The sequence below is a fragment of the Crocuta crocuta genome, unplaced genomic scaffold (assembly GCF_008692635.1).
Source record: "Crocuta crocuta isolate KB4526 unplaced genomic scaffold, BGI_CrCroc_1.0 scaffold149, whole genome shotgun sequence".
In the NCBI taxonomy this organism is placed as follows: domain Eukaryota; kingdom Metazoa; phylum Chordata; class Mammalia; order Carnivora; family Hyaenidae; genus Crocuta; species Crocuta crocuta.
Genome location: NW_027551561.1, coordinates 3,819,891 through 3,841,479, shown reverse-complemented (window position 1 = coordinate 3,841,479; position 21,589 = coordinate 3,819,891). Strand labels below are relative to the sequence as shown.

The 21,589-nt window shown below is 38.9% G+C and overlaps 1 protein-coding gene across 2 annotated transcripts in view; it reads right to left on the bottom strand.

Annotated features, from left to right (window-relative positions):
• The window catches only part of SSH2 (slingshot protein phosphatase 2), a 250,679-nt gene that overhangs the window by 182,496 nt on the left and 46,594 nt on the right, over positions 1–21,589 (bottom strand). Inside the window, exon 2 of one of the 2 annotated variants that reach the window (XM_077749595.1) lies at positions 4,040–4,120. The exons of the other annotated variant lie outside the window; for it this stretch is intronic. Coding sequence (XP_077605721.1) covers positions 4,040–4,120 — 81 coding nt within the window. The remainder of the gene's footprint in view (positions 1–4,039; positions 4,121–21,589) is intronic. 2 annotated transcript variants of the gene reach the window in all.

The window sequence follows — 21,589 nt, the reverse complement described above, 5'->3', positions numbered from 1 at the left end:
TTCTGAAATACCTGGTCTGCCATAGAAAAGAATGCAATTCTACAGTTTAAAAATGTAAAGTATGCTACACCAAATAATTCCTACATTTTGGTTTTTTAAATTTTTTTAATGTTTTATTTATTTCTGAGAGAGAGAGAGAGAGAGAGAGAGAGAGAGACAGCGTGAGCAGGGGAGGGTCAGAGACAGATGGAGACACAGAATCTGAAACAGGCTCCAGGCTCTGAGCTGGCTGTCAGTACAGGGCCCGATGTAGGGCTCGAACTCACGAACCGTGAGATCATGACCTGAGCGGAAGTCAGACGCTTAACCTACTGAGTCACCCAGGCGCCCCAATTCTTACATTTTAGATTTCCCTTTCTTTTTGTTTGCCTTCTCCACATTTGATTCAAGGGTCACATTTTCTTTTTTTCTCTCTCTTTAATAACAAAAGGCTAACACTCCTTCTTTTCACTGGGCTAATCAAACAAAATGCTGTTTTGATTGTAGGGAAGAAAAATGCATTCCCTACAAGGATACAATATCCAAGCACAGGAATGAAATTGACCATAAAAATGGTATGACCACCCATATATGTCCCTCCTCCTGTTTGGTAGGGTGGGAGTGGGGTCAGAAGACCAGAGGAAGGAGAAAAAGAAATAAATTGCATTTTGAGGGAAAAAAAACTAGCATAACAAGCATTTTCCCGACCTCCAGACTAGGGAAGATATAATCCTGCAATAGTAATGAATCTGCTTGTTTCTAGCTGAACCCTCACAAACGTGATAATTGGAATTTCAGCTCACACAGAGCTTTTTCTCCTTTAAGGCAGGATAGCAAGGTATGGGGACAGGGAGTAGAGAGAACGCTCAGGAATCTCAGTGGTTACTGCAGCCACCAGTACCCCAATCTGCTTTAGTCACTGCCTGCATTCTTTCCTATCTGAAGCCAAAGTGAAACTCCTACAGCTAGGGCCAGTATATTTTCCTCTGCTACCTTTTCCAGTCACACGTTCAACTTTGCTCTGGGGGCAGGCAGTCCCTCTTCTTATTATGGAGACGTCCATCAACCCTCTACAGAGCAAAGGGAACAACAAGAGGCTCCTTTACCCTTTTTCTGGTTCCCTAGAGGCTGAATAGGACCAGAGAAGAGAGAGAAGCCTTTCTACACTCCCCTCGTCTCTTCTAAGAAAGCCCTAAGAGACCTAAGGCAGTCATCCTTAGTCTTTCCACTCATCCACATATTTCTTTTCTTCTCCTCTGTACTGCATATGAATGATTTTCTCCTCTCCTTTTCATGGCTTTCCAGAAATATCCATAAAACTAAGTTGTTGAAGCATAGTTATACATTCTTCTAGGGTAGATTCTTTTTTTCTAATGTTTTATTTATTTATTTTTAATTTTTTAATGTTTTATTAATACTAGGAGAGAGAGAGACAGTGTGAGCAGCGGAGGGTCAGAGAGAGAGAGGGAGACACAGAATCCAAAGACAGGCTCCAGGCTCTGACTTAGCTGTCAGCACAGAGCCCAACGCGGGGCTCGAACCCATGAACCATAAGATCATGACCTGAGCCAAAGTCGGACGCTTAACCGACTGAGCCACCCAGGCGCCCGGTTCTTCTTCTTCTTTTTTTTTAATTCGGTTTTATTAAGGTAAAATTGACAAATAAAATTGTAAGGTTTTAGGTGTGCATCATGGTGCCTGATATACATATACATTGTGAAAAGATTCCCCTCATCCTCAGATATTTATCTTCTTTGTGAGAACATTTAAGTTCTGCTTTTTTAGCAATGTCAATTATCAAATACAATGTTATCAACTATAGTCATCATGTTTTACATTAGATCTTCAGAACTTATTCATCTTATAGCTGAAAGTTTGCTCAGGGTAGATTCTATACTTTATGCCTAACCGCCATAACCCCGGCCCAGTGATTAGTACAAGAAAGTCAATCAATGCTTGGAGAATGAATGAATGAATGAATGAATGAATGCATGCATGCATACATGAATGAGTGAATATAGCTAACCAAAGTTCATAATTCTGTTATCCTGAGATTAAAGAGAAAGTTCTTCAGTGATTGACTTTATGTGCTACTCTTCTTTACGATAGTTAACTTCTATTTCAAATAGTTATCAAGATCCCATGTAATTTCCTTTGAAGCACTTTCAAAGTGGAGATTTCAATTAGTCTGCTCTCCAAACAATTTTGTTTTCAAGTTTAAGTCATCAAACTGGGAAGGAGCTCTTTAATCTCCTTTGACATGAGGGTAGGAATGGGGAGCTGAGGAAAGGGGGAAAGTATATAGGAAATACTCCCTAAGCAACCAAATAGGAGAACCCAATACTTTTTAAGAGCCATCCAAGTACATGTAACCGCTTTGTCTTATGAAGAGGAAAAGAAAACAAACCTGACTTAAGTGAATGAAAGCTATGGCAATAAAATAAAGTGATCCAGAATAATCTGCAAATATGTATACCCAACTAATTGTTTCTCAGAGAACCACAAAAACTAGAGTCATCTTTTCCCCACATGTACACAACTTCATAAAAATTTTCTTCACATAGATTGCTGTGCACTGGTCTCTTTAAGACAAAGTCAGCCAAAAAAATAAGGCAGTCGAATCCAGAAGACGCCACTGAGACTGAACAAAGTAAATCTTGAGGAAACTATATAGTTTGGGTATATATTCCATCAATGATGATGCTGCCTGCTGATAATGGGATCACTGATGACAGCACTGATAGGTGTGGAGATCTGACATCTGTGCTGCTTCTGCTTGTCTCACAACACTGGGCAAAGACTGTAACCTTTCTACCCTCGGTTTGTCATCTGCAAAATGTTGATAATAAATGAGTGTGCATGTGAATTCATCAGTGTTTTCAAGCACCAGGGAATGAGCACAGCTCCATCTATTAGTGAGTTACAATAACCAACTTTATGCCATTCCAGACTCATCATCAATGCTGAATGAAGTGCAACCAGATAAGTCAAAATAATAGCTGGATGAGGTCCCGAAATAGTGATCACCTTCTTTGTGCAATGAAGGTGAAGTAAAGAAGACAATTTAAGAGCAGGCAGTACTATGGTGATACACTTAAGAGGCCCCACTTACTTTGAGAGTTTCAACTGATAAAACTTTAACAATATTTATAGAGTTCCATTATGTACAGTAAACATCCTAAAATAGACAAAATCCAGATTTTATCGTCAAGGTTTGTAGAACCTAGTATTAGTCATGGCTAGCAAAGGCAGTTATCCTGTTGGAAGAGATATCTAAATTTTCTAAAAGTCTCTAACTTCAGTCTGATTCAGCCTGGGCAATTTGTGGTAATTAAGCAACTATGTTGGGGGTCAAGTGAGATAAATTTATAACATCTCATGAAATGTAATTAGATAGCATGATCCAGTAATTAAAACATTATTTGGCTTAACATTCTCAAGAGCCAGGATGTGCTAGGTCTATGTCTGTAAGGAATAAAGGTCCAGTGGAGCACCAAGACCAAGCAGTTGCCACAGGGAAAAGGAAACTACTGACTATTAAAAAATATAAGGGGTGCCTGGGTAGCTGAGTCGGTTGAACGCCTGACTTCGGCTCAGGTCAGGGTCTTGTGGTACGTGACTTCAAGCCCCATGTAGGCCTCAATGCTGTCAGTACAAAACCCATTTTGGACTCTCTGTCCCCCTCTCTCTGCCCCACCCCTGCTTGCTCTCTCTCTCTCAAAAATAAACATTAAAAAATTTTTTTAATGTAAAAAGCCCAATAAAATAATCATTCTTTACTGAGAGAGAACTCACACAAAGCTTCAGGGTACAATATTTTTCTACTTTGATAAATACACTTTGAGTGGAGATGATTATGCATACATATATACCATAATATTTATATATACACTCATTCCAAGTCACTTATTTGCTTTCACAGACTATTGTATTTGGCTGAGTGAGACCAAACAGATGGAACAATAGGTACTATATGTCAGTTGCATTTAAGAGCCAAATTTACCCAAAAAGCTTTCACTTGGAATTAGCAAAGGCTGTATAAAAACAAGTACCTACGTACATTGGAACCACTAAAGATATCTGATTCTTCACATTCACAGCAAAGTAACACTGCTGATTCACTGTCTTCCAAATGAGAACTCTGTAACACAAACAAGATCATTTCAGAGATCCCGATGAATGGGGCCATAAGCCTGAGGGAAAAGCCAGCAGACATCACCAAGTCATGTTAGCTCATAGGTGAGATGATGCAAGTCTGATTAGTGATGGCTACTTTGGAAAGAATAAAGCCAACAAGTTGATTGGTTAGGTGACTAGAAAATTGATTAAGGAATGTTTGATTAGCTGAAGCACTTTCTATAGTTTCCAATTTGGGCAATGGGGTGTCCTTTTTCTGTAAAGATGGTGCTACTAACCCTGCATTGTATGTACTCTGGACTATTCCCAGAGAGTAGGGTTGTGTTCATTTATCCTCACATCCAAAGGTACATATTTAATATGACTGTTTAGAGTCAGGCTTTAGAATATAACATAGAATATAACATAGGACATGACTGGGCTATCTAACCACCAGCCTCATCAGCCCTCTTCTAACAAGTGTTTACAGGAATAGCCAAAAGATAGGCCCTGCCCAAGTCCACCTGACAGATGCCAGAAAACAATTTAAAACCTTTCTCCACTATCTAATCTCTTTTCCAAAATCTGTCTAGAAGATAGATAAGGAAAACAAGACAAAAGGGTGAAATAATTAGCTGGTAACACAAGAGTATTTTTCCCTTATGACTAACAACAACACAAAAAAGAGAAGAAAAAAAAGCTCCAACTCTGACCCATTAAGTTCCATCCAAATGTTTACTGTTTGAGTAACAGTTACCGGAAACTGAGCTATCCTTACATAAAGATGTAGATGCTTATGTCATCAAAACTTTTCAGTATCTTATTATCCAGCAATTCTACTTCTACATCTGGGTATAAATCCAAAAGAACTGAAATCAGGATCTGGAAGAGATGTCTGCACTACAATGTTCATAGCAGCATTATTCACAATAGCTAATATAATGGAATCAACCCAAATGTCCAACAACAGACAAATGGTTAAAGAAAAAGTGATATATACATACAATGGAATATTATTCAGCCTGAAAAAGGAAATCCTATGTCAAATAAGCCAATAACAGAAAGACAAATATTACATGATTCCACTTATTTGAGGAATCCAAAATAAACTCACAGTAGCACAAGTAGTAGTTGCCAGGGCCTAAGGGAGAGGAGTAAATGGAGAGTTCTTCTTTAATGGGTACAAAGTTTCAGTTTAGTCAGATAAAAAAAGTTATAGGGATCTGCTATATGACATAGTGCCTACTGTTAACAATATTCTATTGTATATTTAAATTTTTGGTAGGAGGGCATATGCTTAAGTGGTCTTACCACAAAACAGACAACAACAAAAAAATGCAAAGAGGCGCGAGCAAACTTTGGGTGGTGACAGGTTTAGTGATAGTTTCACAGGTATATGCATGTGTCCAAAACCATCAAATTGTACACATTAACTATATTGGTCTTATGTATATCAATTATATCTCAATAAAGCTCTCAAATGACAAAAAAAAAAACAAACAAAAAAAACTTCTTGCTGAAACTTAATCTTCTGTGATTACTGTGAAACTACTCTGTGGCTATCTTAGTTGACTCCTACTTTGATTCTTCTTTTTTTTTTAAATGTTTTTTATTTATTTTTTATTTACTTTTTTATTTATTTCTGAGAGAGAAAGAGAGAGAGAGAGGCAGGCAGCATGAGCAGGGGAGGGCCAGAGAGAGAGGGAGACACAGAATCAGAATATCAGAAGCAGGCTCCAGGCTCTGAGCCAGCTGACAGCACAGAGCCCAACATGGGGCTCGAACCCACTAACCGTGAGACTTGGGCTGAAGTCAGAGGCTTAACGAATTGAGCCACCCAAGCGCCCCCTACTTTGATTTTTCAAAGCTGAAACTACATTTCAACCCACTGAATACCTGTAGAGACTGAGTTTTAGAGTGCAAATAAATTTAACTGAAAAAAAAAAGTAAAGCTCAGAGCTATTATTTCTGGTAACTGCCTTCTCCTGGCTTATCTCCTTAACTTTTTTCCTACCCTGATACTCTGCCTACTTTAGTTTCCCCTCTTACAGCCAAGTTTCATCTTCCATTTTCCCTCCTTATTTCTCTTTTAGAATATAAACAGAAAAAAACAAACATTTAAAATCACTTTTAAATCCTACAAATGCAAAATCTCTTTATTCCTTACTCCCTTGAATTTTGGAGAGGGGAAAAATAAGAACATATACTTTTCATTTGTCTTTTTTAAAAATATCAGACTACAAAATACTTGAAGACTTCTAAAAGTCATATTAGAAAAGCTAAAGGCATAATTTAAGAAAGCCAAAATATCTGAAGGAATAAGCTAGAGAACAAAACTGCTTTCAATTCTCCCAAATTATCACATCACAACAGATGACAACATAAGTAATGTTAAGGATATCAAAAAGTGGCTTGTCACTGCCACAGTGTAGAATTAATCCAAATTACACTAGTTAAGATTTTTAAAGTTTTCATTCTTATAAATATTTCAGCATGTTTACACGAGCTCTTTTAAAATAGCTTCCAAGAAGGTTCTGTGATGACTTCTACTCCTAAAGTTATTTTAAGACTTTACTGCATACTTATTAATTACAATTTAATTCATTAAGTTACAAGGTATCAATTTAAGTGTGTTGGTAGCATTAAAAATAACTGGCTCATGGAACAAGTATTTACTAGCAAACAACATATTTAGTTCCAAATTAAAATCTAATCTTAAAGGAAGACAAAGGATATTTCAAGTTCTTTCCTGTGCTTTCTGAGGTTCTTGGTAATTCCAGTTCCTGAGTTGTTCCTGGGTTCTGCAGAGTGAACTGTCTTGCTTACAACTATAAAAACTATAAACTGTCTTGCTTACAACTTATTCCAAGAATGAATGTTTGGGAATTCTATTAATATAATTTAGCATATTAAGTAAAATAAGAAAAACTATAAGATTATCTACATAGATGCTAAAAAGTATTTGATAAAATTAACATTTTAGTAAACCAGGAATAAAAGGTGCTTCCTTGATTCACTCCCAGGTGGGCTTTTATATATACATAGTACTCCTCAAGTTGGTAGGCCCTTAACCCAGTTGGCCTTGCTTGAATTTCATATTGAACAAAATCTTCCAGTGTTTTTCTAGCATGAGGATAGTGACCGGGCCCAGTTTGTAGTGCAGATATCACTTCTCTTTTCTTTTCCTTCTTTCCCCTCCTTCCTTCTTTTTCTCCTTCCTCTCTTCTTAAATGTCCCTTTGGCCATTTCTTTTTTTTTTTTTTAATGTTTTTATTTATTTCTGAGAGAGAGAGAGAGAGAGAGAGCAGGGGAGGGTCAGAGAGAGAGGAAGACACAAAATCTGAAACAGGCTCCAGGCTCTGAGCTGTCAGCACAGAGCCCAACGCGGGGCTCGAACCCACAAACTGTGAGATCATGACCTGAGCTGAAGTCAGACACTTAACCGACTGAGTCACCCAGGCGCCCCTCCCTTTGGCCATTTCAGTAGGAATTTTGAAGTGGATAATGTCAAACTCATATTCTTGCATTAGAAGTGCCAAGTCCAAATCTTAACTAAACTAAACTGAGTTCATACTCTGGTTCTGACACCTACTAGCCATGGGATGGTGAACACATTACTTAATCTCTCTGAGCTCAATTTCCTCATCCATAAATACAGGCACAACAATAGCATTTATCTAATAGGGTCATTGGAAAGATTGCATGAGAGACAATCTAGGAAAAGCACTTAGCATGACTTAGCTACTCATGTTACTACTGCTCCTCCTGCTGTTGTTGCTAATAATAATGATGATAATAATAATAATATAGTAATAATCTCCCTATTAGATGTAAAAGGCTTAGAAGTTTGCGTTAAATTCTCTTTCAACATAACTTTTGCTATACAGGGGAATTCTGCTTCTATAAAATTATAGGTGTTGGGGTGCCTGGGTGGCTCAGTAGGTTGAACGAACAATTCTTGTTTTCGGCTCAAGTCATGATTTCGTGGTTCATGGGTTTGAGTCCAGCATTGGGCTCTGCCCTAACAGCATGGAACCTGCTTGGTATTCTCTCTCTCCCCCATTCCCTGCTCACTCTCTCAAAATAAATACATAAACTGAAAAATATATATAGGCGTTTAACTTCTAAATAGAGACAACTTTGTATTCCCTATATAACCCTGAAGCTTTGAGTTTACAATGAGTCATTCATTACCATTTATTGTACCCCTACTATGTACTAAGCAATCTTCTGGGTGCTGTATTAGGTACAGTAAAATTCTAAACAAAATGGGAAAGATAACTGAACAGGTTCCAGAAATGGTTTTTTGTTTTTTATGAAGATGAAAAAAACTACAAAAATATGGATATGGCTCTATGGAAATATGCTCTTTGGCTAAGCATTGGAGAAAAACAAAGACGAAGACTGTTGGTAAGGAAAACACATCCCTGTATAACAAGAAGTTTCAATCCAGAACAGCTTATAAGCAACAATTATAGTAATAAAATGTTGCAATCTTTATATGGAATGTATGATGCAAGGATTCATGCACTAAGAAGAATGTTTTGAAGAGTGTTAAAACGAACTTGTCCAGTTACCTAACAATTTGGAAGCAGAATTCTTAAGAAATAATCCCACAAGAGTCAAAACATGTTTCTACTGTTAAGGGTCTTTTATTCTATTCTTGTTGTCTACAGGTTTTCTAATTTTTAAGAAGCAGAAAATATTGGCTATAACATTTCTTTTGTCTTTTCTATTTTCATTTATATTTTCTCCTCTAACTTTTTTTGGAGGTTCTAAGTGAACACACTACACTTGTTCTTAAAGAAACTAGAGATTTTGAAATTATACTATTAGACACCAAACCATAAAATACATGTGTACCTTAAAGTCTGATGACCACTTTGAAACTAAACTTTTAACTCTTTAGAGGCCAAGGCAAGAAGTAGGTCTTATTTATTCTTACACTTACACATAGCTGGACTGACAAAGCGATTTCACAGCCTAAAGATAACCCAAGTGAGAAAACCCTCTCTGCAGTCGCTAACCCCAAGTTACACATCTAAAAACCTTATCACTTTCTCATTCCCTTCTTCTCTCCATTTCCATCTCCTTTCCTTCCCCTCCTTCTTCCTTCCTTACTTTCTCTCTCTCTTTCTTTCATTATATTCCCATTACTTATTTTATAACTAGAAGTTTGTGCCTTTTGACTGCCTTTACCTCTTTTGCCCAGTCTTTCCCCAACCTCTGGCAGTCATCAATCTGTTCTCTGTGTCTCTGTGTCGCTAAGCTTGAAATTATTGTGAATTATGGTAAAAACCATAACTTCAATATGTAATATATGCATGTGGCCAATAAAATTCAGAAGATGTCAAGGAGTATTTAAGTTTTCCTCCCATCCCCATCCTCCCACCTCCTAATTCTCTACGAGAACATTCCCAGAAGTAATCACTATGTGGGTTTCTTGGGTATCTTTTCAGAGATATTGTGTGTATATGCAAGTGTATATGGATATGTATGTGTGTGTGTATATACATATATACACACATATACATATATACTTTTTCTAAAAATATACAATGAAAGCACACTAAACCTATTTTTCTGTCATTGCCTTTTAAACTTATCTTTGTGTCACTATTTTTAAAACATTGAATTGTGGTAAAATGATATAAAATTTACCATCTTGACCATTTTCAAGTATAGAGTTTATTAGTATTAGGTATACTCATTGTTGTTCAACCAACTCTAGAACTTTTTCATCCTGCAAAATGAGATTTCTATATCCAGTAAAAAACTAATTTCCCCTTCCCATAGCCCCTGGCAACCACTATTCTGTTTTCTATTTTTATGAGTTTGGTTACTCTGAATACCTCATATAAGTGATATTATACAGTATTTCTCTTTTTGTGACTAGCCTATTTCACTTAGCATGTGTCAGAATTCCTTTCCTTTATTCCATTGCATATATATCACATTTTTAAATCTATTAATTGGTAGTGGATATTCATTTCACTATTTTTGATCACAGCTATTCTACTGTATAGATGTTCCACAATTCATTTAATCAGTCTCCTGTTAATTGACTCAGATTACTTGTATTCATTTTTCCAATTTGCTGTAACAAAATACCACAAATTTGCCAGTTTAAACAATACAAATTTATTATATTTATAGCTCTAGAGGTCAGGAGTCCTAAAATCAAAGTGATGGCAGACTCATGTTTCTTCTGGAGGCTCTAGGGGAGTATTACAGGCTGAAATGTGCTCCCCCTATCACATCCCCTCATTTATTTGTTGAAGTCCTAATCCCTAGGACCTCGTAATGTGACTCTATCTGGAGATATGGTCTTTAGAGAGGTAATTAAATTAAAATAAGGTTTATTAGGGTAGGCAGGTCCTAATACAATATGACTGGTGTCCTTATAAGAGGAGAAGATCAGGACACGCACTGAAAGGAAAGACCATGTGAAGACAGACAGACAAGACAGACATCTACCAGCCAAGGAGAGATATCTTAGGAAAAAAGATCAATCCTGCCAATACCTTGAATTCTGACTTCTAGCTTCCAGAACTGAGAAAATTAATTAATGTTGTTTAAGCCACTAGTCTATGGTACTTGTTTTGGCAGCCCTGACAAACTAATACAGGGAGAATCTGTTTCCCTGCCTTTTCCAGCAACTAGAGGCCACCTGCATTCCTTGGCTTGTGTCTCCCTCCCTCCATCATTAAAGTGAGCAAAGGTGGGATAAGTTTTTCTTGTATTTTATCAATACAACCTCTTCTCTGTCTCCATCTTCCACTTTCAAAGGCCCTTATAATTATATTTCCCCCTACTCCAATAATCCAGGATAATCTGCCTACTTTAAAGTCATCTAATTAGCAATCATAATTCCATCTGTAACCTTAATTTCCCCCCCTTACCATGTAACATAATCTATTTGCAGATTCACAGGGGATTAAGATGAGGAAACTCTTGGGGGGGGNGTCTTGGGGGGGGGGGGGAATGTTCTGCCTACCACAGAATCTTCTTTTCTGTAAGTTTTACTGGGGAAAATAATTATTTTATAGAACCCTGTATTCATACCTAGTATAGCAGGGAGCACAAAATTAAGTAAACAAACAACACTACAGCCGTATACTTTGTACATAAAGAGGATCCTAAAAACCTAACAGCAGCAGTAGAATGTTTGAAATTGCTTTTCCTGGATGATGATTTGGATTTGATTCAACCACAGTATTTCAAACAGGCGTCTTTGTAATCAGTGGCACAGATCTGTAAGACAATTGTAATCAGTGGCACAGATCTGTAAGACAATTAAACATGATGCAGTCATTCTGGAAAACAGTATGGAGGTTCCTCAAAAAGTTAAAAATAGAACTAACCTATGATCCAGCAATTACACTACTAAGCATTTACCTACAGGATACAAAAATACAGACTTGAAGGGGTACATGCACCCTGATGTTTACAGCAGCATTATCAACAACAAATTATGGAGAGAGCCCACATGTCCACGGACTGATGAATGATAACAAAGATGTAGTATATATACACAATGGAATATTACTTAGTCATCAAAAAGAATGAAATCTTGCCATTTGCAACCACGTGGATGGAACTAGAATGTATTATATTAAGCAAAATAAGTGAATCACAGAAAGACAAAATACCATATGATTTCACTCATGTGGAATTTAAGAAACAAAACAGATGAACATATGGGAAGGAGGGGGAAGGGAGAAGGAAACAAACTGTAAGAAACTCTTAACCGTAGAGAACAAACTGAGAGTTGATGGAAGAATGTGGATAGGGGATGGGCTAGATGGGTGATGGGTATTAAGGAGGGCACTTTGTTATGATAAACACTGGGTGTTATATGTGATGAATCACTAAATTCTGCTCCTGAAACCAATGTTACTATATGTTAACTAACTGAATTTAAATAAAATTTTTTTTAAAAAGAAAAAAAGGATACAATCTATGGCCATTGAAGGACAGCAATAATTAGACTGAGTCACCAAAAAGTTTAAATCAGGATGAACTAACTGATGGTTCCTTCTTCTAGGCATCACAGTACTTTGTATGTATATTTTCTAATCCTTATCTCATTCTACTATAATTATTTCTATATATATTATTTCTCTCCCTCTGGACTATAAGTCTCATCTTGTATCTCGAGGGCCTGACACACACTTAGCATTCAAAAATGTTCAGTGAATGAGTGACTTAACATTAGCTGATGCAATTCTTCCCTGTTGTCAACAACAATAATACAAATTGAAGATGAGTTATAATCTTTATGTAGAGCTATGGTTAAGACACCAACAATCTTCTCCAAACACAAGATGTTTGTCCTTTAATTAGTCATAGTAGCAACCGTTCCTACTGAAGAGCCAATTGTTACATGAGACACTGCCTTCTTTGGGCTCCAAGACAGCATGGAGGCTTTAAGCCAAAAGAGCATCTTCATTTCTCAGAGCTACTTAGAAGGTTGGCTTGTCAGTGGCTAAGACAGCCCAGGCATTCAGCACTCCCTAACTCTGGCTTGCAATTTAGCTTGTTTCACCTGCAGAGGTCTTGCTGCTTTTCACGCTTGGCAGGTAGCATGTAGTTATTTTATGGTAAGCACACACTGCTCCCTTCAGAAGGAATAGAATCCCTCAATGTAAATCTTACCCATCCACTCAAATCCCAGAATTTCAGGGAGTTTCAAAATGATGACTTCAGCCTCACTCATCTCCCTCTCCTCTGAGCCTTCATGGTGTTGGCAGGGTTGGCAAACTATAGCCTATTTTCATACGGCCAGCAAACTAAGAATGGTTTTCACATTTTTAAAGGGAGAAAGAAAGAAAGAAAGAGAGAGAGAGAGAGAGAAGAAGGAAGGAAGGAAGGAAAGAAAGAAAGAAAAGAAAGAAAGAAAGAAAGAAAGAAAGAAAGAAAGAAAGAAAGAAAGAAAGAAAGAAAGACAGTCCAAGGAAGAAAATGCAACAGAGACCACTTGTGACCAGCAAAACCTAAAATATTTACTCTCACACTTTTAACAGGAAAAGGTTGCCAACCCCTGCCCTAGAGCATACAATTCTTTTTTTTAACAAATAGTTTATTGTCAAGTTGGTTTCCATATAACACCCAGTGCTCATCCCCACAAGTGCCCTCCTCCATGCCCATCTCCCCCCCGCCCATCAGTCCTCAGTTTGTGCTCAGCATTCAAGAGTCTCTCATGGTTTGCCTCCCTCCCTCTCCCCCACTATTCCCCCCTTCTTCTCCCCCATGATCCTCCGTTAAGTTCCTCCTAATCCTCCTATACATGCAAACATATGGTATTTGTCCTTCTCTGCCTGACTTATTTCACTCAGCATAACACCCTCAAGGTCCATCCATGTCGCTACACACGGCCAGATTTCATTCTTTATCGTGGCCATGTAGTATTCCATCGTATAGATAAACCACATCTTCTTGACCCGTTCGTCTGTTGATGGACACTTAGGCTCTTTCCATGTTTTGGCTACTGTTGAGAGTGCTGCTATGAACACTGGGGTACATGTTAGAGCATACAATTCTGCCTAATGAGAAAGTGCCTAGAACTGTCTCTCATCTTTACAGAGCAGTCTTAGATCCCCTTAGTAGACTCTCCCTGTTGTTGACCAATAGTCATCTCTCAACTTTGTCAGCTAGTAGTCTCACCACTGAAGCTGAAAAGCCATATACCTGCTTTTTTAGCCTTCGTGCAGGCCAGCACACAGTATCCTAATCCTGGTCAACAAGACTTAAGGCAAGTCTGCTTGAGAGGGAAGATCTTCCACCCTGATAAAGGAGAACTGAGAAAAACAATAAAAATCCTGCCCTTTCTCTGGCTTTGGATGCAGTAGTGCAAAGATATGAGGTCTACAGCTGTGATAAGTCATTTTGTGACCTTGAAAGGAGAGGCTCAAGAACAAAAGACAACATGCTAAGGATGACAAAGCACAAAAGATGAAAAGAATCCAGAACCTTGATAACTGCACTGAGCCTTAACTCTGGCTTTTTTATGTTAAAAAGATCACAGTTGATCCCATTTTTAATATAGTACTTTGGTACTGTTTTTTTTAAGTTTATTTATTTATTTTGAGAGAGAGAGACAGAGAGCATGAACAGGGGAGGGGCAGAGAGAGACAGAATCCCAAGCAGGTCCCTCACTGTCAGCGCAGGGCCCCATGTGGGCCTCAAACTCATAAACCATAAGAACATGACCTGAGCCAAAACCAAGAGCTGGATGTTCAAATGACAGAGGCACCCAGGCACCGCAGTAGTTTGTTAGTTTCAATGGAAAGTATCCTAACTCTCTAAGCAGATTTTATGTAGTTGGAGAACAGGATCCTTATCTTCTATGTCTTCATTTCTATAGCAACCACAGGGCTGCAAATGTTGGGATCCAATTATTTTGTAAGTAAAAACTCTGGATAAACTTGTGACCCACAGAGTTTAAAAAGATTCTTGAGTATACAAAAGCCACAGAGGAGGCCAGCTTCTATGAAAATAACCAATGACAACTATGATAAACGGAACATTTCACATTTGTTACTTCATTCAATACTAATCAACCAAGTGAAGTTACACACTCCAAAATCATTCATTAAATGGCAGAACAAGGATTTTAACTGAGGTCTCCTAGATACAACATTCCTACTCTTTCATTATACCTCCTCTCCCTAAGTCTTTTTAAAAAATGGTTTTCTAATGTTTTATTTATTTCTGAGAGAGAGACAGACAGACAGAGCATGAGCAGGGCAGGGTCGGAGAGAGGAGGGAGATACAGAATCTGAGCTAGCTGTCAGCACAGAGCCCGATGAGGGGCTCGAACTCACGAACTGTGAGATCATGACCTGAGCCGAAGTTAGATGCTTAACCGACTGAGCCACCCAGGTGCCCCTTTAATTTTTTTTTTTAATGTTTATTTTTGAGAGAGAGAGAGAGAGAGAGAGAGAGAGAGAGAGAGAGAACGTGCATAAGTGGGCAAGGGGCTGAGAGAGAGGAAGATACAGAATCTGAAGCAGGCTCCAGGCTCTGAGCTGTCAGCACAGAGCCTGACATGGGATTAGAACTCACAAACTGCAAGATCATGACCTGAGCCGAAGTCAGATGCTTAACCAACTCAGCCATCCAGGCACCCCCCTTCAAGTCTTTTATCACAAATAACAGTGATAAGAAGTCCCCACCCCCCCATTTTATTGAGATAAAATTGAATATAACATGTATTAGTTTAAGGTCTACAACATAGTAACCTGATATATGAATATTTTGTAGATTTGTAGATTCCACTTTTTAATTCTTTGAATGTTCACTTAGGATAGTATCTCAGATCCTATACAAATGCCACATTACTTGTAATAGCAAATTCACATCCTCACATGTACATCATTTGAATATTTTTTTAAAAAGCCCACCAAGTCCTGTCATCTCCTTGAGGTTTGGGCTTTTTTTCCTTCTCTTTTTTTGATATAACCATCTGTCCTACAAGGCCATGTTTCTGAAATAGGAGAAAAATCCCTAACCAGTGATTCTTTTTGTGTTGTTTTTTTTTTTTAAGATTTTAATTTTGGGGGTGCCTGAGGGGCTCAGTTGGTTGAGCATATGACTTGTTTTTTGACTCAGGTCATGATCCCCAGGGTCATGGGATCGAGCCCTGTGTTGGGCTCCACGCTGAGCCTGGAGCCTGCTTAAGGTTCTCCCTCTCAATAAGTCAGGCAGAGAAAGACAGATACCATATGTTTTCACTTATAAGTGGATCAGGAGAAACTTAACAGAGGACCATGGGGGAGGAGAAGGGGAAAAATAGTTGGGGAAAGGAAGGGAGGCAAACCATGAGAGACTCTTGAATACTGAGAATAAACTGACGGCTGATGGGGGTGGGGGAGAGGGAAAGGGGGATGATGGGCATGGAGGAGGGCACTTGTTGGGAAGAGCACTGGGTGTTATATGGAAATCAACTTGACTATAAACTATGAAAAAAAAAAAAGATTCTCCCTCTCTTCCCCCTCTGCCCCCTATCCCCACCTCACACACTCTCTTTCTCTCAAAAAAAAACCTAATGATTTTATTTTTTTATTTAAAAAATTTTTTTTATGTCTTTATTTTATTTTGAGAGACAGACAGAGACAGAGAGACAGAGAGTAAGCGGGGGGGGGAAGGGTCAGAGAGAGGGAGACACAGAATCCGAAGCAGGCTCCAGGCTCTGAGCTGTTAGCATAAAGCCTGGCAAGGCACTCAAACCCACGGGCTGTGAGATACGACCTGAGCCGAAGTCAGATGCTTAAGTGACTGAGCCACCCAGGCGCATTATTTTTTAAGTAATCTCTTAAACACCCAACAAGGGGCTTAAACTCATAACCCTGAGATCAGGAGTCACATGCTCTACAGACTGAGCCAGCCAAGCACACCCCTCCCCAAGCAGTGATTTCTTAAAGTGTGGTCCCCAGGCCATCAGAAACAGTATCACCTAGGAACATGTTAGAAATGCATATTCTTAGGCTCCACCCTGTATCTACCTAATCAGAAAACCTGGGGGTAGGGCCCAGAAATGTGTTTTTAACAAGCCCTACAGGTGATTCTGATAAACACTGAAGTTTGAAGTACATTGATCTAAAGTATTTGCATCTATAGAAAACACTTATATCACTGCTTTAAAACCAGAATGGTGCAATTATATCAGTCCTGAACTAGCTCTCTATAGCAAAACCAACAAAAGGAAAGTGGTGGATCATCAGTGAGATATAAAAGCAGTCATTCATATACACAGACTATTCAATTTACAGAAAGGGGCATTACCTGTATTTAATGAATGCCTCCATAGGTAACTAGAGTGTCATGATGGATTTTGAAAAGCAATCATCCACAGAAGAACAAATTCATAAGTAACAAGCAAGCTCATAAATACGTGAAAAAGCAAAGAAGCTGGTGGTAGATGTTCAACCTTCACTAAAATCTCACAAAAACAAAGAATAAAATAGCCGCAGCAACTCAGAACTTCCAGATATGGAATCTCATGATACAAAAGAAAACTTTTGGATTTATGTCTCTAGTTGCTAAGTAAAAGTGGCTCAAAATTGATATATAATCCATAGAGAGATAGATTTGTTTTAATTTAGGCACAACAAATAATCTATTATTTTCCATTTTGGGTTAGGCTTCTGCTATTAACAAGTTAGCTGATTACTTCCCTCCTGTTCCGTGTAGGAGTCTAGGTAAAAAAAAATTGTTCTGTCAACTTCATGAGCTGACAGCAGGCTAGCAAAACAAGGAGATAAAGTTTAACTCTAACGTGTGCTGAAAGCATACAATTCTTGTTGTCTCCTATTTATTTAGTAAATCATCTTACATACTATCTTTATAGTCTTTAAAACCTTAGACTTCTAGTTCTTTATTTCCCTCTTCAGACCAATGTATGAGAGCTATCTGTGGTTTAAACACAGCCATCAACTCCTGCCCCACAAACACCTTAAAATTTTTGTGTGTATAGCTTGATTTGGAACCTAGGCTATGAAAGAGAGTTGGGTTTTAGAGATGCTAACGCATATACCATGTAACATGACCACTGTATGCTTCTGTAGAGTGTGCAAAGAAGCGAAGCTCTGTTATTCCTCTGGGGAATGCAGGTTTGAAGAGCAAAGAGAAGGCTATTTTAGAGAAACTGGGGGAATTCAGAAAACAAGAAGAATTTGAATACAAGAAGACACTGAGTAAGAAAGAAGAGAAAAGCCTCCCTTGGACAAATGTCTGGGTATGTGTGCCAGGAAAGAAAGGTAAGTGCCGAAAGATTGCTGTTACTGAGATAGAGTCCCAAGACATTATCAAGTCAGGTTTCAGATGATGTGAAAAGAGCAGTTTTTACTTAGGACCAAGGATTAGGCCCTATTACTCAGTAAAGAGCTTGATTCCCTCCTCAATAAGTAAGAAAACTGAAAGACTGAACTCTACTACCAGCGGAGGAATCCAGGCTGTTTAGCAAGGAAGGCTAGAGATACTTAAAATTAAGGACTAACAAGCTGAACTGGGAATAAAGTGAATGATCTTGTACTTGTAATTAATCTCCTATTTTTTTTAATGTTTATTTATTTTTGAGAGAGACAGACACAGAGCCCTGTGGGGGAGGACCAGAGAGAGAGTGAGACACAGAATCCAAAGCAGGCTCCAGGCTCTGAGCTGTCAGCACAGAGCCCGGTGTGGGGCTTGAACTCACAAACTGTGAGATCATGACATGAGCTGAAGTTGGATGCTTAACTGACTGAGCCACCCAGGCATCCCTTAATTTCCTGTTTTGACCACAAGATCTCTTCATACTGCAGAAAGGTCATTTTTACATTCTAATTAATTAACTGGACCTGATGAAAGATGCTACCCAGAAGGAGCTGAAAGGTTGTAAACCTCAGGTATAATCTTTCTAGAAAATTCACTCCCTATTCTTTGGAGAAAGAGTTATACCAAGCATTAAAACTATCTGAGGGGAATATAACCTGAATACCTCTCCAGAGCTCTCCTTCCCCGATTCAACTCTCAACAAGTTCTAAAAATCACATACAGGTTTAGGTCTGGTAGAGATCAGGCTTACTACTCAAAATCCTTGAATTCATAAAACTGTTAATGGTGAGAGAAGCCCAACTGCAGAATCTACCCAAGTCTACCTTTTTTCTCCCCTGCAGTCACCCACAATTCAGGGACTGACACCATGGTGAGATTGCTAAACTCTTTGAGGAAACGCTCATGCTGGTGGAGACAAGGTGACCACATAAAAGTCAATTTCCACCAGAGAATTCTGAGAAAGGCCCCTCAAATACTGGTCATGGGCCTGAGGAGTCCTTCCCACTACCCTCAAGAGGAGGAAAACAGACTTTTCAGCCTCTCTCATGCAGCATTATAGGAAATAACCTGTAAAGTAGAACTTTATTGAGGGCTAACAGAAGCCCAGAGCTGACTGCAAGTTGAGCAATGTCAGGAAATGAGCACAGGGATGACAGAAGTGTCTCAAGAGATCCCAGACATAAAATAGCAATGCCCCAGAGCCAGAGAACAGAGAAGCAAGAGACTCTAGAGAAAAGAACCCATTAAAGAAAGGGAGCATTTCTCTTAGTTTTCACCTTAGAGAAAGGATTTGGGAGATGAATTCAAAAATCACTTCAAGGGCCAGAGATTCCATGTGGATAGTCAATACCAAGGAGTCTTATCTCCTAAACCACAACTAGGAGATTTCATAAGAGGCACCATGGTGAGAAAAATCCCAAAGGTAAAGTGGTCTGGGGTTCCATTGATAAAGGAGTCCATCCTGCAATCAAGGATATTGGTTGCCCAAAATCCAAGCTAACAATGCCTTGAAGAGAAGCTTGGTGGTGAGTCAAAGCTCAAATTTGAGGTAGGGCTCCAGTGCTAGCCTTACGGCTGTCCCCTTGCAGCGCTCCTTGACTCAGGTTGGCTTCTAAGGTCTCACAGTTCCATCTCCGGAATGTTTCCACTGAGGCCATGGCAGCTTTCCAAGTGCTGTGTGTCCTTATGGGAGCCAAAGAGAAACACCTTGGGGCCCTAAGCTTCAGGTCAAAAGAAGAGCCAGACAAGGATGCATTCCCCCCAACTGAAAAGAGCAAGGATACTAGAGACTCCAAAGAGGAGAGCATCAAGGAGGATGTAGCATCAGGGAGCTCACAAGAGAAGAGCCACTCTCCTCGGGCCAGGGGTCAGCAGAAAGCTTTGTGAACAAGGCCCACAGAAAGGTGTTCCTTTGAAAAGAAACTTGCAGAAAAGGATGAATTGCTTTTGACAGCGGCTTCTTCTCAAGAACAGAGGCAGAATACAGGAAGGTCCTCTGCAGAAATCAAAACCCATGTCAGTAGAAATCAGAGTTCTTTCAAGGAGCAGCAGGGAAAGATACTAAAGCACAGGAGTTTATGGTTGCTACTATCTTGATCCTAGAGAAGAACTTGGGGCTTACACATGGATTTCTTGCACTGGACATTAGTCAGCACAAGGATGAACTCCAGGCCCAGGCAATGCCCCTGAGGAAGCAGTGATAAGTGCTGCAGACATCGGTCTGCATCATGTCGTGCAGACATCAGTCAGGTTCTGAGAGGCAGAGCTGTCTGAGCCTGGGCAGGACTGTCAGAAACTGGGGTATTCCAGCAGAAAATCCCCTCCTGGGAGGATAATTTCTCCGAAAGAAAATGCTCGTTCAATGTAGAGAAAAATCTTAGTTCTTTCTCATGGTAACATAGCCTCTGAAAAGGATGGTCTCTGTTTCTCATAACCAATAAAATTCTTTCCAAATATACTAGTTTCTTCTAACTGGGGAAAAAGAAGCAAGCAAAAAAAAAAATCATGAGAAGCCATTGAGTTGGGAGTTATCCTAGCTCATTTTGTTATTCTCACTATTCCTACTGTCTAGAGACAGTGGAGAACAAATGGAGAAGAAATATTGGCATGAGAACAACATTGGTATTCTTAGTTGGTAATTAAGCCATGTCCATCTTAGAAAATTATTGTCTAAAATACAATAATTTACTATCATCCCTTTGCCACAATAAAATAATTCCATTAGGAGGGGGACTAACTCATCAGGAAATGTAATGAAACCCTACACCCTCCAGAAACTTTAAATCTGGCACATATTTTCTATAAGTTCAGATCACTGTCACTGGCTCATGTGGATTTGTCAAAGGAAGGTGGTTATTAGAAAGATTCAAAGTAAGAATCACCCTACTATAATAGTTATGCTCCCACTGGGGTAGAAAACAAAACCCTCCACTACCAAAGTGCCAGCTTTTAGATCCAATTTGGGTAGAAATCTGCTATACAGTGCCACAGAATAAAACTCGCTCTGATTAAAAGTTCTAATTTCCAATTCCTGAAGCAATATCCTTTTTTTCTCTAATCCTCAAATAACTGCAAACCGAGATGAATGGATAGACCCTTCTTGTGTTTCTAGGCTCTGAATTGTCTTCTGTAAAGGGTAGGAAACAGTTTCATATTTTGACAAAAAGATCATTTGTGGTTAGGGATCATAAAAGTTCTCTCTCCAAGGACTGTTCATAGTTTACTTTTAGTCAAGTAATACTACTAAGCATACCCAGTTTCCTCAATTCCAAATAATCAAATGAAGAAAGATACTTCCTCATCATCTTACTGAAACCGTTTTCAGATTTTCTGTGTATGTTTTAGCATTAGCCTTGGACAAATTTCCTTAGTTATTTCTCACTTATTCCTAAATCTAAACAGCCCGGATAGTTTTGAGAATAAGAAGCAATTGTCCTTCAAATATCACATGTTTGCACGTATAGGAGGATTAGGAGGAACTTGACGGAGGAACAAGGGGGAGAAGAAGGGCGGAAATGGTGGGGGAAAGGGAGAGAGGCAAACCATGAGAGACTCTTGAATGCTGACAAAAACTGAGGATTGATGGATGTGGGGGGGAGGGGGGAGGGGCATGGAGGAGGGGGCTTGTGGGGATGAGCACTGAGTGTTATGTGGAAACTAATTTGACAATAAACTATTA